Raw genomic sequence first — 16,265 nt, 5'->3', positions numbered from 1 at the left:
CTTGTAATATTATTTGCAGAGTAGCAATTAGGCCTTATTATATTATTCACCACATTCAGAAAGAATGATGCAACTTCTTGAAACTTAAGACAGGAGTTGGAGATTACCTATTAGATGTTTCGAGCAGCAATAGTATGTCTATTGCAACGTATTGAAATACAACAGACGCTCTTATGTTGAACTAATTTTGCTTCACTTACTTTCAGGATTTCGTCAAAGTTACAGCACACGTTCCTTCACTATACCGGAAGTAACTTAACCGGCTTTTTGGTGACATTCTTTTGGGCTTTAAAAAACTAATTTATAGGACTCGTTGAGCCCTCTTAAATTATATCTTGTATAAGTTTATAAGCATGTTACTAAAATCAAACCTTTCCATTTTGAAAATCTTTGGTACCTGTGATTATCAACAACTATCCAAGGAAAAGAGCTCAAAAAGGTAACCAAAACAAATTATCATGTGACTTGTCATATGACTTTAAAATGGCAGCGTCCATTGACGCTGAAAAACATATTAGCCCCATTAATACAGTTTCTGTTCAAGAACACCTCTATAAAATACTTGTTATTGGTGAATTTGGAGTAGGTATGACCCTGAAAATTTTCAGCACTTCCTACAGACAACCTGACATTCTTAATTCCATTTAATTTTTTGGAATAAGACCATTGTTTTTGATGCAGATTTTATAGACCTGATTTTACTTCTTCTTCATTAATTTGAATTTTTATTGTATTTTAAAAAAATTGACAGGTCGGATTCTTGTAGTTCTAAGATGAATAATTAATGATAATGTTCCACAGTTGTCATTGTTAACGAATAGTATAATTATCACAGAATTTTAGGCCAAATGGATGTCAATTTTTGATACCTAAAAGTCTTAGTTGGATTGGTAAAAATTGTGGTATTAGTGGCAGCTTATTTGGTTGTCAATTTACTTCATTAGATTCATAACTCATTAGGAAGTAAAGTTTCTAATACTGTACTGAACTACTGACATAGGAGCAAAATATGCAATCTCACTGAACAGGACAGAAGTTGTTTTATGAGAATATGCTACAGTAGTAGGATTTTGCTCTTCATTGATAATTAAACTATTGTTGTAGGTAAAACATCTATCATAAGAAGATACACAGAAGGTAAGTTTCTTTATCAAGATAATATTGTTGACTGGTACACTCTATGCCAATGCATCATGTCACATAGTAATATTATTTCCTCAACAAAGCTAGTGATATGAGATTCAACAAACACAATGTTTATGCTTGAAAGCATCAGTAGTATCAGGAATATTTTTTGACACTTATTTGTTCAGCAGAGAAATCTTATTCTTCATTCTTCAGCACCAAGACAACTCCATTGATTATGAAGCATACACTCTATTTAGGGTTCAATTTAGATTGAAATATTTGTTTAACAATTTTTCACACCAAATTTCACTTGTGGATAATCAGATTAAAGTTTGATTCTTATTTCACAATTTCACAATTTTCACCTGAATTTTTTTTTGCAGGAACCTTCTTTCCAAATTACAAATTAACTATTGGTGTGGATTTTGCTTTAAAAACTATAGAATGGGATACAAATGTGAAAGTTAATTTACAACTATGGTAAGATGTAGTTAAATATGTAAAAGCTTTGAGAGCCCTTTAATTCAATTTTGTCTCTAGTGTAATCTAACAAGTTTGCTTGCACAGTCTGGTGCTTGTGACATTTTTTAAACCAATTGGTGCGCATCATGTAAAACCTGTTTCTTGTTTCAATGAAAAATTGTGAGATAGTGACGTCATCAAACACTTAGTTTTAGAATTGCAGAAACCACAGATGTCTGATTTAGAATCGGAATGGTGCAAATGGATGCTATCAGTGTCACTGACACTCAAAAGAATTAGAAAACCTTTTCAATAATCTCTTAGATTCCTCAGATTGGTCATGAGCTGCCCATTTAAAAATTTGAAGAGTAAAGATTCGATTTTTTTCAGGGATATAGCAGGTCATGAACGATTTGGTCACATGACAAGAGTTTATTATAAATATGCGTAAGTTAGCCTTAGATTTACATTACATTGTTAGTTACAAATGATGAAATTAGTCTCGAAAATAAAACTTTGAAATAGAATTTAACATCTTTGGAATTTTAAGAATAGGAAGGCCAAGCTTGGCAACAGATAAGTTTTATACTTTATATTGTCCATTTCAGAATAGCAGCTATAATAGTATTTGATCTTTCAAGGTAATATTTTTTATCATGTGCCACTAGATTTCAACTGTGAATTTTCACTTTATGTTTTTTTCGCTTCATTCTGACGTCTGTGGTTCTTGCAATTCCACTAAAACCAGCGCGTTTTATGAGGTCACTAGAGGGGAACTGTATATTAATAGTAGCTTTCAGTAGTTCCCCTCTAGTGACGTCATAATACGCGTTAGTTTTAGTGGAATTGCAAGAACCACAGACGTTGGAGTGAAAATTGGAATGGTGCAAATTGATGCTATCAGTGTCCCCGATACATTCTTGATATTATACCTGTGAAACATTAAAAATGTACCATAAATGATGAAACTAATACGTAGAAGAATCATAGAAAGCATATGAGTCCAATTTTGAAATCCAAAGTGAATATATAGCTCTGGATTATTTTCAATTGCTTCAACCAAAAATGTCGAAAACTTGAGCATTATATCAGTTGAACATCCATATTTATCTCAAAACATTTCAGACCAGCAACATTTGACTCAGTATTAAAATGGTTGAATGATGTTAATTCAAAAGTAATGTTAGGTAATGAACAGCCTGTACCTGTTATGTTAATAGCCAATAAGGTAAATATGAATTGTTAAGAAATTGGAGTCTCATAGAGAAAATTTGTAAAATATTTTGTTATTCATACTGGGCAAATTTTTTTGTTGACACTAGGCAGTGAACTTTATGCGTTGCAAAAAAATTTTATTTTGAAAATAGAAGAATAAAAGAAGGTGGATTTTAAAAGTAGGTTATTGTAATTAGTTTAAAGCTTGGTTTCCTTATTTCTTAGTGTCAAATTAAGCAAACTATTTGATTAATTGGTGTTTCTAATGAATTAGCATGTATTCTTTATCATATCATTATTTTCTTATATTGCATATAATATAAGTTTTAACCAATCATAATTGTCCATGTATGTAAAGTCTGGATAAACAAAAAAAGACTTTTTGACCTTTTTTGATGGGTCACTCATTGGAATTCTGTTGGTAAATCTCTTCTAATTTAGCTAATTATGAATTTATTATGGACATGAGACAAACTGGTATTTTTCCAACTCATTAGAACACCTCTACTTTCTATTTATATAAGTATTAGCATTTTGATTTTCATAAATGAAAATGAGGGAACCCATCTTTAAATTCATTTCAAAATATGATGCAGTTAATTTTGAGTTATGTTTAATTAATTTTTTCAGTGTGATATTGAAGATGTACAGGTTCAACAAGAAGTATTAAATAAATTCTGTAAAGATCATAAATTTATTGGTTGGTTTGCAACATCTGCTAAAACTGATGTCAAAATAGGTCAGTCAGTGTTCATCTCATAATGTCCAAACCATGTCCCTTAAGATCTTGGATATACTAAGAATCTTTAATCTTCTATTGAAGTCCTAAAGATAAGATATGTATGCCGCAATGTATGACGTGCTGCCAGCTTCAATAAAGCAGTTCTCCCAGATCATCTTGTGTATTTATATTGTAATATTTCTGTACAACTTGTTGTTTGCTTTGCTTAAATCTGTACATTAGTTTTCCAATCCCAAACAAGATAGCAAACTTTTAGGTTTAATAAAGGGGAAGTATTTTCTTTGCTCAAATTTGTGAATACTATACACCAAAATCTAGAAAAATGAGCCCTTTAACATATCAGAAAGTTTTAACAAAAAATATTTTTAAAGTTTCAGGTATAATTTACGATGTTTTTTGATATTGAAATCTATTTATAAAAAAGCTGAATACCCCTTCAAAAAACTACTGTAAGGATTTTAGTAAAATAAGCGTATTCTAAAGGTTTCAATTAACGAACCATTAAAAAGCCAAACACCAAAACAAATTAACAATTAGTACTCAGTTTTTAATTAACCCTTTTATAACAAATTCAGTTCGATCAATAAGATACCTGGATATAAATAACATATTTTAGAAATATTTTCAGGTATAATTTACAACCTTTTTGATTATGAAAACATTTGACAAAAAGCAGAATGTTCCTTTAAGTGTTTAACAGGAATTTTATCTTGGAAATTTATTTCAGATGAAGCCATGAAGTTTTTAATCAACCATATATTAAAATTACCAACAGACGTCAAACAACCAACAGATAGTCTTCAATTACATACAGATAATACCAATTTTGAAGACACAGATATTGAGGAGAGTCAGAGTTCAAACAAAAATAGCTGTTGCAGTTAGATTGGGTTCATGTCATATGGTTTTCAGAGTTAACTCCTTGTCATATTTTGACTGGTTTTTAAATGCTCAAAATTAAGGTTGCCTTGCTTTTATGCTTCAGGTTTTTAATGTATATAATTATTTGTAGTCAATATTTTGAATAATTTTAAGAAATAAAGAAGACTAGTCTCCATTATAAATTACAATTATTAAAAATATAAAACAATGTGAGCAATACGTGATAAAATTGAAAGAGAAATAATTCTCTAGTCTCTGACTACACTGTTTTCTGATTGAATTTGGTAATCATTTTCATATGAATTGAAATATCAACTACAAAATACTACTGAGAGTCTTAGATAGTCTTTGGATTGATTAAAATGTTAACCATTGGAAAAATATTATTTGCTAACATGATTTTACAGAAGGTAATTTTCAATCCTAAAAGTAGATCATTTTCTGGGAAGGAAGTGTGTCTATTTCAAGTGTAAAATTACTCAATCTTATATTACTATGGACCTGAAGACCAAGACAAATGGTGTACAGTTGAAAATTTTATTTTGAATATTTATGAAATGAGAGAAAAAATCAATTCAAAGCTTAACGTAGTCAGACAGTATGTTTAAGTTTCAAATGATATGACCTTTCCTCTGTGTTGTCGAACTCTACTTCACAAATAACTTACTTTTATTCTCATTAACACAGAGTTGTACACTTTTATTTTGGTGATTGGTTAGCATAGACTTGACAAGAAATTATGTTTACTCTCAAAAGAACTGGCTGAGGAATTTCATAGTAGCCTCTTGTGATAATAAATGTTTTCACTATATCACTTAATCAATTACAGAAATTATAGAGCTGTACTTTGTATGATGTTTATGGTAAAGGACCAGCTGTAGCACAGTCAGTTAGAACATTGGAATCTTGGTGAATTTTTGTTTCGTGTCAAAGAAACGGTTGTCATGGTTTCTAATATCAAACTCAGTGATCTCAAATAAGTTATTTCATCATTATGTTATTTATAACATTCCTATGTTACCTTAGAGTCCCATTCATATCTGTGATTTCTCTTCAATTTGTTCAGATTTTACACAATAATTATAAACTTATTCCATTTTCACAATGTTAAAAATCTGAAATTATATTTTTTGTTGTATTTGCTATTTATATGATTGTTGAAATAATTGTGTATGTTTCTATATAAAAGTTAAAATGATATATTATATCATATCTATGTGTGTATTTACGCCTGTGAAGTTTGGGGTGCCTTGACATGTAAAATTTTAGAACGAGTTCAAAATGATTTTATTCGATATTCATTACATTTGGGCAAGTCTACCCCTCTAGTCGCTGCATTGGGTGAGCTTGGGTTCTTTCCACTAAATGCTTTGCGTAAGGTTCAAATGATTGAATACTGGTTAAAAGTTGTTGCCTCCAATAATCCTCTTATCCTCAATATATACCAAGTTTTATGTAAGGACGATGCTAATGGAAAACATAACTGGATTACCGACATCAAAACCATCTTAAATGAATCTGGGATTTTCCTCTGTTTTTCACGATCCAAACTTACTAAATATTAATAAATTTAAAAGTCGAATCAAAGATCAGTACGTTATGGTTTTCAGAAGTAGAGTTATCAAGTAAACTAAGGTTTTATAAACATTTTAAAATTAATTTTGGACCTGAGTCCTATGTTAACTCTAAACTAGACGACAAATTAAAGTTGATTTGAGTCTTTTGAAGAGAAGAAGGAAATATAACCCAGATAGTGAAATATACATTAATTTGATTGCAGATTAACAGAATACTACAATCACACCAGGTAACGTTTTCGTGTACAAAGGCACAGGTCAGAAAGTTTAAAAGTTTTATTTTGCCTTAGAGTACCTAACATTACTTTTTGGACAGAAAAAAAAATAGTTGTCAAAGTTTATACATTCAAATTTCTAATTCTTCTTGAACCAAGTTATAGCTGTCTAACTTCATGCAACTTGTTGAGAAAGTGTGCGTTTAATGAACAATTATAGAAAACACTAATATTATAGTTAATTAGTATACAAGGTATTTTCAAATATACGTAAAGCAATATACAACAAATAATATAAAATAATTAAGTATATGTAAATAATGACTAAATATCTATGTAAAGTTAAATCTTTACAAAGAGAAAAAAATATAAATATTGCATATGAGGTAAAAATAGTAGATAAAAACTTACTCCCATTTTGTTTAATAATTAAACAACTCAATTCATACACAACCAAAACAAACAAACAAATAGATATATATATACATAGATATATAGATACATATATAAATATATTAATATACATTAAACACATTCTTTCAACACTTCACTCTTTAAAACCAAACAGTTATACAAATTAATCATTGCAAAATACATTCAGACACAAAAATTTATTGAAAAATTACAAAATGTAATTATATATCCACCATTGTAAAATGAATTTTGTTATTTGGTCCAAAAATTTACACACTACATAAATATTCCCTCAATCTTTTTAACTTGAAAAAAATAATTAAATTAAATAAATTCTACCAATGACAGTACAAAGTCGTCTTTTAGTCTTCTGTGAACAGTATAATTTGATTTGAGGTGGAAAATATTTATAGTCAGACCTATAATGTTTATATTATTGCTTAAAGATGGGTTTCCTTATTTTTTTAGTGTCAAATTAAGCAAACTATTTGATTAATTGGTGTTTCTAATGAATTATCATGTATTCTTAAGTATAAATCATGATTTTCTTATTGCATATAATTAAGAGTCAATCATACATGTCCAAGTATGTACAGTCTGGATAAACAAAAATAAGAGACTTTTTGACCTTTATTGATCAGTCACTCATTGGAATTATGCTGGAAATTCTCTTCCAATTTAGCTTATTATAAATTAATTATGGACATGAGACAAAATGGCATTTTTCCAAGTCATAAAAACTCTACTTTCTATTAATATATTAGTATTTTCATAAATGTAAATAAGGGAACCCATCTTTAACCTACTTTAAAATAAATTGTTTGTGTTAAGGTTTACCCCTGGCCCTTGATGTTTGAATACAGACCTAAACATCCTTTTACCACTGATCCAAAAAGTCAAATCCACTCTTCACTGTCTCTGATAAAATATCATTACCACTTTCAGTCTGAAATATATTACAATTTATAATACAGGTGATCAAAAACTAAGACTGTAGTCTCAGATAGAGAAAATAGTCCATGAGAGTGATTTCTTTAGTTTTATTTTCATCCCAATAATTGAATATCAATCAAAGTCAAATTAGTAGAAATTTGGATAAAACGCATCACAGAAATGTATTGCTGAGATATCAGCAATCAACTAAATTTTAGAATAATAAACTTTACAGATTTAATGTCATGTTCATCTAGGGTAACCTTACCAATATATAATGGAATGCAAGTATCTGTTAATTAGGGTGGAAACCATTTTGAGTAGGGGTGGAAACCACTAAGAATATGGGTGGAAACCACTAAGGATGAACTTGTAAAGGGGGGAAACTACTACATGCCCTATCTATGATGGCTAATTGATAGAGAGATAATATTATTCAAACAGAATAATTTGAAAATATAAATCCATATTTTACACTTGAAAATACTTTTCCTACCTCTTGTTTGCTAGTATCATCATCATCAGTGTGAGATTCTTCCATTGAGTATTTATCATGGCTTTCAGCATCTTTATTAGTACTAGTTGTCATAGAAACAGAGCAAACAAAATGTTCCTCTTCATCATCTACATTTTGTCCAACAAAAGTGGAATAGTTAACAGCCATTGTAGGATTACTAAAAACACAATCTTCTTCTGTTGGCTTAGGCAAAAGTCTGTCTGCAGCATGCTTGTCATCATTGGGTGACACAGGTGACTTCTTGATGTGACGTTTTGGGGGAACAGGTTTAGAAACTTTCTCTACTGGTTCAGGTTTAAGTTGATGTGGACGCACAATTGCTGGTGAAGCTTGTGAAGCTGGTGAAGCTAGTGAAGCTGGTGAAGCTGGAGATGCATGTGAAACATTCTCAATGCTTCCTTCAAAACCTTTGTTTACCCCATCAGTTGGTGTGCTAATTTGATTAAGTTTGCTTTTGTAATCAGTGATAATCTCAGTTGTCCATGGTTGAGGTTCAAACTGGAATTCTTTGGAAGATAGAGGAATATCTGTGGGAATCTGCTTACTTAATGGTTTGGTCATTTTACTAGGCTCCAAATCATCCAATGTCAGATTTTGTTGACTCTACAAAATATCATTCATAACCCATTTTAATACATAATATGAAAAATAAGTGTAATCAAGTCTATTATATAAATAGGAACTAGTATTTACTAGGTAATGTCAAAAAAACTATAAAAACCGCCAGCCAAGATAAAGTGATAAAGCAAACTCCAATATAAAGCTAATGTGTGAATTCGCTCTAAATAAACACATATGACACATGGATTGGAAATTTCTAGACCCTGCCAAATTAAAAAAAATGTTGCTCTCACAACTAAAATCTTTTCCAGTATGTAGCAAGTTTTTGTTTGCAGAGAATATGATGTACTAGATACTATCAATATCAGTATTCACTATTAGCCTGAAAACTTACCAGAGATTTCCATGAAAACGGTCCAGAATGTTCATCTCGCCAAGTATTGAACTGCAAATATTAAAACAAAATACTCAATGAAACATTAACTCCCAATCGAATTAAAACTGTTATCATTTATAGTTAATCATGGACTCCAAGACTTATCAAGACTCAAGCCGTCAAGGAACTGCTTTGGAGCAAAAGATTCATATCAAAATGAAAAGAAAGTTATATTCCATGAAGTTTCTTTTCTTTATATAAGTAGAGAGGAAACCACTTGGATGAATCCACTATTGTGGAAAGTGTACAAGGAGGAAATCACTGACATTAGCATAAAAAGAGTAATGAACTATCTGATAACAAACCAGATCAGCAGATGGCATGTTGGACTGGGGAGATCTGAACAACAAACCTTTGATTGAACTTACATCATTTTCACAGTCAACAATTATTTTTTCTCCTGTTTGAAATGTTAGCCTTGGAAATGATGCTATGCGGTCTTTCAGATCATCACCCTCATCAATGGAAGGATCGTTGTACAACGCCCTAATTTCATGGCCTACAACAAAGTCATTCAGTAATTGTTCTTGTTGATCAAATTCGAGATCCTTATATTGATTTCCAAGAGAGCAAGTTAAACCGTCAACATATTTGACTAATTTTCGAGATGTATAATTTGCAGAAAACACGTAAGAATCATAACATTTTTCCATTATCAAATGTTTTTATTCATTAGCAGATAACGATCTTCAACCGGAAGAAGAGTTGCAAAGAAAGTGCAGAAATAGCTATATAATAATGCGTAACCTGCACGAAAGGAGAAAAGAAAATATATTTCAAAACGTATCTAGCAGCGGAGATGGAATTCTAAAAACACTTTAATCGTTTCTTGGTTATGCTTCATTTTTCGTTGTGTCATTTTATTTTCCACGAATCTAATGAATTTACGGTTAATTCAGGATCTTGGCTTACAAGTGATTGGATTGGTTACGTTTGTAGTGGCGTTCGATATGTTTAAGATTTTGAACGAATGAAGTTACTTTATTTTCCTCTTCCGGTCATATTACGGAAATCTGGGCGAAAAAATAATAAAAAAAGCTAAATTTACGTCGTCAAAATCTGATATTTGTTTGTACGTAGCATGAATTTAATAAAGGATACATAGATATGACATCTTCTTCTAAGATAATAAGCTGATCAAATGTGTCAGCAAATCAGTGAAGATTGAACTGAAAATGAAACGAAGTTGGAAGTCAAAATAAAAATAAATGCGACTGTTATTTGTTGACATTGTTTTGGAATCTTAGACATTTGGTTTTATATATTGATGCCTTAAATCATGTAGAAGAATATTATTTTACCATTCTTATCGATGGAATTAACTTCTTTGATAAGACATATAGGATGTGCCAAATGCTAAGGAATATTGAGAAAGAACTAAAGCTAAAACAAAACATGGCATTTATTGTTTACAAGCTTGACATTATTCAAAGAATTACTTGATTGAGGTCATTTTCAAGTACTGCAGATACCATCAATTAAAATAAAACCAATGGTACAAACAACCATGTCTCAGCAGAAAGGTGGAATGTTTATTGGCGCTGGATCAAATTTGGATAATACAATAGCCCTCTTCTCTGATGAGCAACGTAATAAGTGGAAGGGAATCTTTATAAATCTGTTAAAGATGGTAAGTTAGAGTACAAAAATTATGATGAAATGTTGATTAAGTTTTAATAGAGAACAGTATTCCTTTGAAGGTTCATAAGTCAAAGGAAAATGGTTTAAGCTTATTTACATTATTTCTGTCTATATAAGAAGAAGCCTGTGTTTCTTATGTACCAGGGTACTAGACTAGTGCCATATCCTGATATCAAAACATACCAAGTTTTAAGACATCATTTAGAATTAAGCTTTGAAAAAATGTGATTTTTAAGAATGTAAAATGGTTATTTGTTTATTTTAGGTTCAGCGCCAAGTTCATCCTGACCTGAGTGCAAAAGAAGATGCATTAGAATATATTGAGAGCCTAATGGTTCATTTAATAGTTTCTCTATGTTCAAGTCAACCACAGAAAGTACAAGATATTGAAGATAGAGTTCAGAAGACATTTCCTGACCCTATTGATAAATGGGCAATACAAGAAGCTAAAGGTGCTCTGGAGAAATACGTTCAGACAAAAGGAAAGAAAGGATCAAATAATAACCAGTCCAGTTTGCCTGTTGATAAAGTTCATCCTTTGTTGAAGGTAAAATATTTGTCCAATTGTTTATGAAGTTATTTTTCCTTGGCTTTGATCTTTCCCAGATTATTTGTTCTCATTTACAGCTGGGTTGACTGGAATTATGAGTGAAGATGACTTATTCAAGGTCATTGGACTTACACGCACTGCTGGAGATCAGAACCCATAGCTGTCAATCGCTCATTGCTCAAGGTATCAAGTAAATGACGTCATGAAAAGAACAAACGCTCCAACAGACTGTGCTATGGAGACCTATGTTAGACAGCAGCTGACATAATGAAAATTTCCAGACATTTCTTAGATAGTGAAAACAGTGGGCTAATGCGGCCTCACTGACAAAGCAGTCCTCCTTTCTGACTGCAAAATAATTTGTAGAAAAGTAGAACATCAAATTCCATTTCATTCATTAATTATATTAATATTTTGTTATCAATAGGAGTTACTGGGATATAGAGTAGATTATAATGTAGCTGTGTATATGGTAGCAGTATTAGAGTATATAGCTGCTGATATACTCAAGGTAATAATATAATATAACTTTCAAAAATCACAGATTATAGTACAATCAAACTAAGTTGTTAAGAAAATAATCACAATCTGTTATTCCAGGTATATAATGCAAAGTGATGTAGTAGCCAATCAGAACACTTTGCGCATGCCCCAAAATGGTGACTTATTAAAAAATAGGGTTAGGTAGGGGTGACCATATGATTTTTTAATACCCCCAGCAAAAGGTTCCAACTGCCTGTAAGCTGTTTTTTAGGTTTAGTTTCATGGTTTGGAAAATTTTTTGAAAGTTTTAGAAAGATATTTAACTACAATTTATGTGTTTTGAGACAAAATATGTTAGATTATATACCTCATTATTCTGTATATCCATTTATGATTTTATAATATTTTTAGTTTACTGGTACATATGTTAAGAATATTAGACATAATGAAATAACAAGACAAGATGTAAAAGTGGCAATATGTGCAGATCAGGTAAAAAAAAAATTGAATGGTTTTTATACATTATACATTAAGTTGTATGTTAATTACTTTGAAGCTGAATGCATCAATCTTGGCATAGAATGGATCTAAATCTGCATGATCTATTGATAAAATCATTTTGTTTGTTGTAACTCAGAAATTGAGGAGAATAGAAAAAAAAGTCTTCCTTCACTGATTTTGAATATTCATGATTGACTTCTGTTCATGACTTGCATAGCTTATAAATCCTTTTTGAAATTTAATTCCAGGTTTTAATTGACATGTTTTCACAAGAGGAAGATTTAAATCTTGTCATAGAAAGTGAACCTGTACATCATGAATCATTGAAATATGAAGATATTGTTAAAGAGTTTATTTTAGAAGAAACACAATATTTACGTGATTTAAATATGATTATTAAAGTATTCAGAGTTCCTTTTGTTGAATTGTTTCCCAGAAGCAAGGTCAGTTTTGATATTGATTTAGGAAGAAATACCCCAAAACAGCAATAATAAAAAAGAGCCTGTCATAATCTTCCAAGAACCACAGAAGTTCTCAATATTATTTACATACAAAATATAAATAAAGAAAAATGAAACAAAAATTTTCAAAAATATGGTTGCATCAGTAATATAAATATTGGTATTTTTTTGATTAAAATATCGAAAAACGACTTTAAGATTTTAATTACATTTTGTGTATTTGTAGGATTTAGAGGTAATATTTAGTAATATATTAGATATCTATGATTTAACAGCTAAATTATTAAGTTTAGTTGAAGATCAAGTAGAGATATCTGATGGAAAAGAAACACCCTACGTTGGTACATGTTTTGAAGATATAGCAGAGGTTAGTATCAGTTTCATGTTGCAGAATTAATACAGTCAAGTAACCTTATTTCGTGGAAACCTATTATTCGTGGATTTCCGGAAAGGATTAATAATTTACATGAGCGACCTTGCGCGACCTCCGCATTAGTTTGTTTTGATAAACATGGGTTTTCTCTACAATATCAGCTAGTAGAATGAATCCAGTAGTTTCAAGCAAGGTAAAATGTATTAATGTATACTTTGACAAATACAAAATGGCTGATTTCAGTTATTACCAAACGTCACCATTTTTTATCGGCCGAATTTTCTTATAATCCCAAGCGGTAATCGGAATTCCAACTGTTGTCTGCTAGAATATATTCCAACGAATGAAGTCACGTGATCAACTAGCGGATTCCGTGTCAGCAGAAAATTTCTATGAAACACAAAGTGGGCCATATTCTTATGTTGTTTCAGTGACTTTTAGCAATAAATCACGCTACGTTTCTTATTATGTCAGTCGCTTTTTTTTTTTTAATTTGTGGTTCTTTGAAGGAATTGTCACTAGTTATAATGAATCGATATTAAAGATAAATACTAAGAGAAGTGTTTTTCTAGACTTATTTATAGATCAAACATTGTACACGAAAATAGGTGACGCATTCTGCCGCCGTTGCCGAGTTGGTTGCTCATGAAATATGGGTCAAAGTGAAGGATTCATTAAGAAAATTGAAACAAACCAATTTTAATTATTTTGTAGAATATCTGAGGAAACATCTAAGACATACAATTTTTTTTTCGTATCTTTAACTTTGACGAAATTCGGTGTTGAATCCTTATATCCATGAAAATAGGTTACACTACTGTAATAGTTAGTTTTTAAAGTATAGTTCTTGCAAACTTATAATTTCTATCAATTCAATGAATAGGAATCTGCGTCCATTTACAATTTTGTAAATAGAAAATCCCTTGACTTGAAAGATGGGTTTCCTTATTTTTTAGTGTCAAATTAAGCAAACTATCTGATGAATTGGTGTTTCTAATGAATCATCATATATTCTTAATCATATCATTATGTTCTTATTGCATATTATTAAGAGATTTAACCAATCATAAATGTCAATGTATGTACAGTCTGGATAAACAAAAAAGACTTTTTGACCTTTCTTGATCGGTCACTCATTGGAATTCTGCTGGTAATTCTCTTCTAATTTAGTTAATTATGAATAAATTATAGACATGTGAGACAAATTAGTATTTTTCCAAGTCATTAGAACACTTCTACTTTCTATTCATATAAGTATTAGCATTTCATTTTCATAACCCATCTTTAAATGTTGGAAACTATGATACTTCTTTGGTTTTCAATGATGTTCATAAAGTTTTTAACTTCAATAGTTTGAGTCATTCAGGTGCCGTGATCATATTGTATAGCTGATTGTTTAAAACTATATGTCAAATGATATTGACTGACACGCTGGACTTATTGTTGTCAATAACTAAGACTAAAATTGTTTTGTAATAGTAATATTATTTATTTGTCTTAAGGGTGAAGAATTCAATGTATATGCTAAGTATGTAGAAGATATGATGGCACCTAGAGGTAAAGAAAGATTATATACCTTACTACAGAGAGAAGATGTCGAAGCAGAAATGAAGGTAGGTTATTTGTTAGTTTTGTTGTATTTGAGTAAAGACAAATAAACAAAGCCTAATGTTGACGGGATTCATGAGTAAAACCTCCTTTGTGCTGCACTTCTACGACAAGGTTTTTTGCATTATTGACAGGTACATCAAACTAGTTTGATATTTGTCGACTATTTGTTTTCTTTGATTTTGTGTGCCCACACTCTTGAGTCAATTTATATAGATTTTATTAAGTGTTACATATAAAGTTACATGACACATAACATCACAAAATGGCGAAGAATATGACTATTCAATTGCATACCACATGAATATAATATGAATAATATATTCAAGAAAGCAATAATTCCAGAAAAGTTAGATGTTAAACTCTTTCATTTATTTCGAAAAGTAAAAATACATCATCTTTATAGGCTTTGACATAATTGAAAATTTGTAATTTCAGAAATCTGGTAGTGGATTTAAGATAGCTGTTAAATATGTCTTACCTAAATTATTATTAGGACCTCTCTATCATTGTTTACATTATTTTGAAGTTATTGATGTAAGTATTGAAACACCTACCACCACTTAACAGCTTTTTCATGAACTAGATTGGATTTTTGAATTAATTTTTTTGCTTTCCATGCTTCCTTAAATTAACTACTGAACTAAGTATACAGGATATGTTTTCTATTTGGCATGGTATTTCAGTGAACATCTGTATCTGTTATAAGATTCATCTCCTTCAAGTCAGTTAGGAAGAAATGCCATCATGTGAAATATCTATATTTGCAGTCCAAAAAATCTTGCATCTATTTTTATTTAAATCTGTTTTGGTGAAATTCAGTCTTTCTTAATGGTATTTGATGTTTCATAGGATGATAAGAATCTGCATTACAAATCAGAGTCGTCTCTTTTGTGGAAGGTCTTGTAGTACATTATTATACTCACAGATGATCTTGTATTCTTATAGAAACTAATAGAAAGCAGTCAGAGTGAAGATGATCAAGATTGTTTAGAACAAGCTAATAGTTTACTTCAAGCACTAAAAGCATCCATGGAAAGAAAGTTTGGTGGAAATGTTCCAAAGAGAAAAACATGGTATGTAATTGGTAAATTCTCATTCTGAGAGCTCCATAATCATTCAAGAGGGCCTTTGTGTTTATATAATTTATGCCAGTAAATCAACAATTTTGTTTATTTTTATTTGAATATTGTAATATTAGTTTCAAAACAGTAGTGATGGTCTTGCTTGATTCCACATTTGTCAAAATTTGGAATACTTTTGGTTTATTCTCATGAAAATGATCCTTACAGACAATGGTCTTCAATTGAAGTTCATGATGATCTGTTTCTTTTAGGGAAATGTCTTTACGACTACAAAGTCGATTTGGCAGACCTGAAGTTCTTGAGAAAATGCAAGAAATTCAACGCAGTATTGAAGGGTGGGAAGGTAAAGCAATATGGCAGAGTTGTAGTGAATTTATTATGGGTATGTATTTATGTTTATGACCTTTTGACTTCATTTTCTTGTGTTCTTTTTTATGTTTGGAACCTGTGTACTTAACGCTTAACTTGAGTTGTGTGGAAC

General features: G+C 30.5%; 3 protein-coding genes across 3 annotated transcripts in view; 2 read left to right on the top strand and 1 right to left on the bottom strand.

The window, feature by feature from the left end:
- Positions 1-540: 540 nt before the first annotated feature.
- Positions 541-4,324, top strand: LOTGIDRAFT_96617 (hypothetical protein; the record flags this gene model as incomplete). Its single annotated transcript, XM_009065451.1, has 8 exons — positions 541-586; positions 1,105-1,137; positions 1,512-1,608; positions 1,981-2,037; positions 2,199-2,231; positions 2,716-2,818; positions 3,436-3,544; positions 4,275-4,324. Coding segments are annotated over 8 exons (528 nt in total), but the record flags the coding sequence as incomplete, so codon positions are not given.
- A 3,188-nt stretch (positions 4,325-7,512) lies between these two features.
- Positions 7,513-9,735, bottom strand: LOTGIDRAFT_154945 (hypothetical protein; the record flags this gene model as incomplete). Its single annotated transcript, XM_009065450.1, has 4 exons — positions 7,513-7,581; positions 8,065-8,688; positions 9,041-9,091; positions 9,451-9,735. 4 exons carry the CDS (start codon positions 9,733-9,735, stop codon positions 7,513-7,515), a joined length of 1,029 nt encoding a protein of 342 aa, XP_009063698.1.
- A 357-nt stretch (positions 9,736-10,092) lies between these two features.
- The window catches only part of LOTGIDRAFT_210797 (hypothetical protein), a gene marked incomplete at its 3' end in the record, with an annotated part of 14,187 nt that continues 8,014 nt past the window's right edge, over positions 10,093-16,265 (top strand). The window contains exons 1-10 of the mRNA XM_009065449.1: positions 10,093-10,712; positions 10,989-11,270; positions 11,701-11,784; positions 12,168-12,248; positions 12,506-12,700; positions 12,945-13,085; positions 14,594-14,704; positions 15,138-15,236; positions 15,648-15,775; positions 16,036-16,166. Of these exons, the coding sequence (XP_009063697.1) occupies positions 10,575-10,712; positions 10,989-11,270; positions 11,701-11,784; positions 12,168-12,248; positions 12,506-12,700; positions 12,945-13,085; positions 14,594-14,704; positions 15,138-15,236; positions 15,648-15,775; positions 16,036-16,166 (1,390 nt within the window). The 5' untranslated portion in view covers positions 10,093-10,574. The remainder of the gene's footprint in view (positions 10,713-10,988; positions 11,271-11,700; positions 11,785-12,167; positions 12,249-12,505; positions 12,701-12,944; positions 13,086-14,593; positions 14,705-15,137; positions 15,237-15,647; positions 15,776-16,035; positions 16,167-16,265) is intronic.

This window comes from Lottia gigantea, assembly GCF_000327385.1.
Source record: "Lottia gigantea unplaced genomic scaffold LOTGIsca_7, whole genome shotgun sequence".
In the NCBI taxonomy this organism is placed as follows: domain Eukaryota; kingdom Metazoa; phylum Mollusca; class Gastropoda; family Lottiidae; genus Lottia; species Lottia gigantea.
Note: the sequence above shows the minus strand (reverse complement) of the source record. Positions and strands in the feature narration are given on the sequence as shown.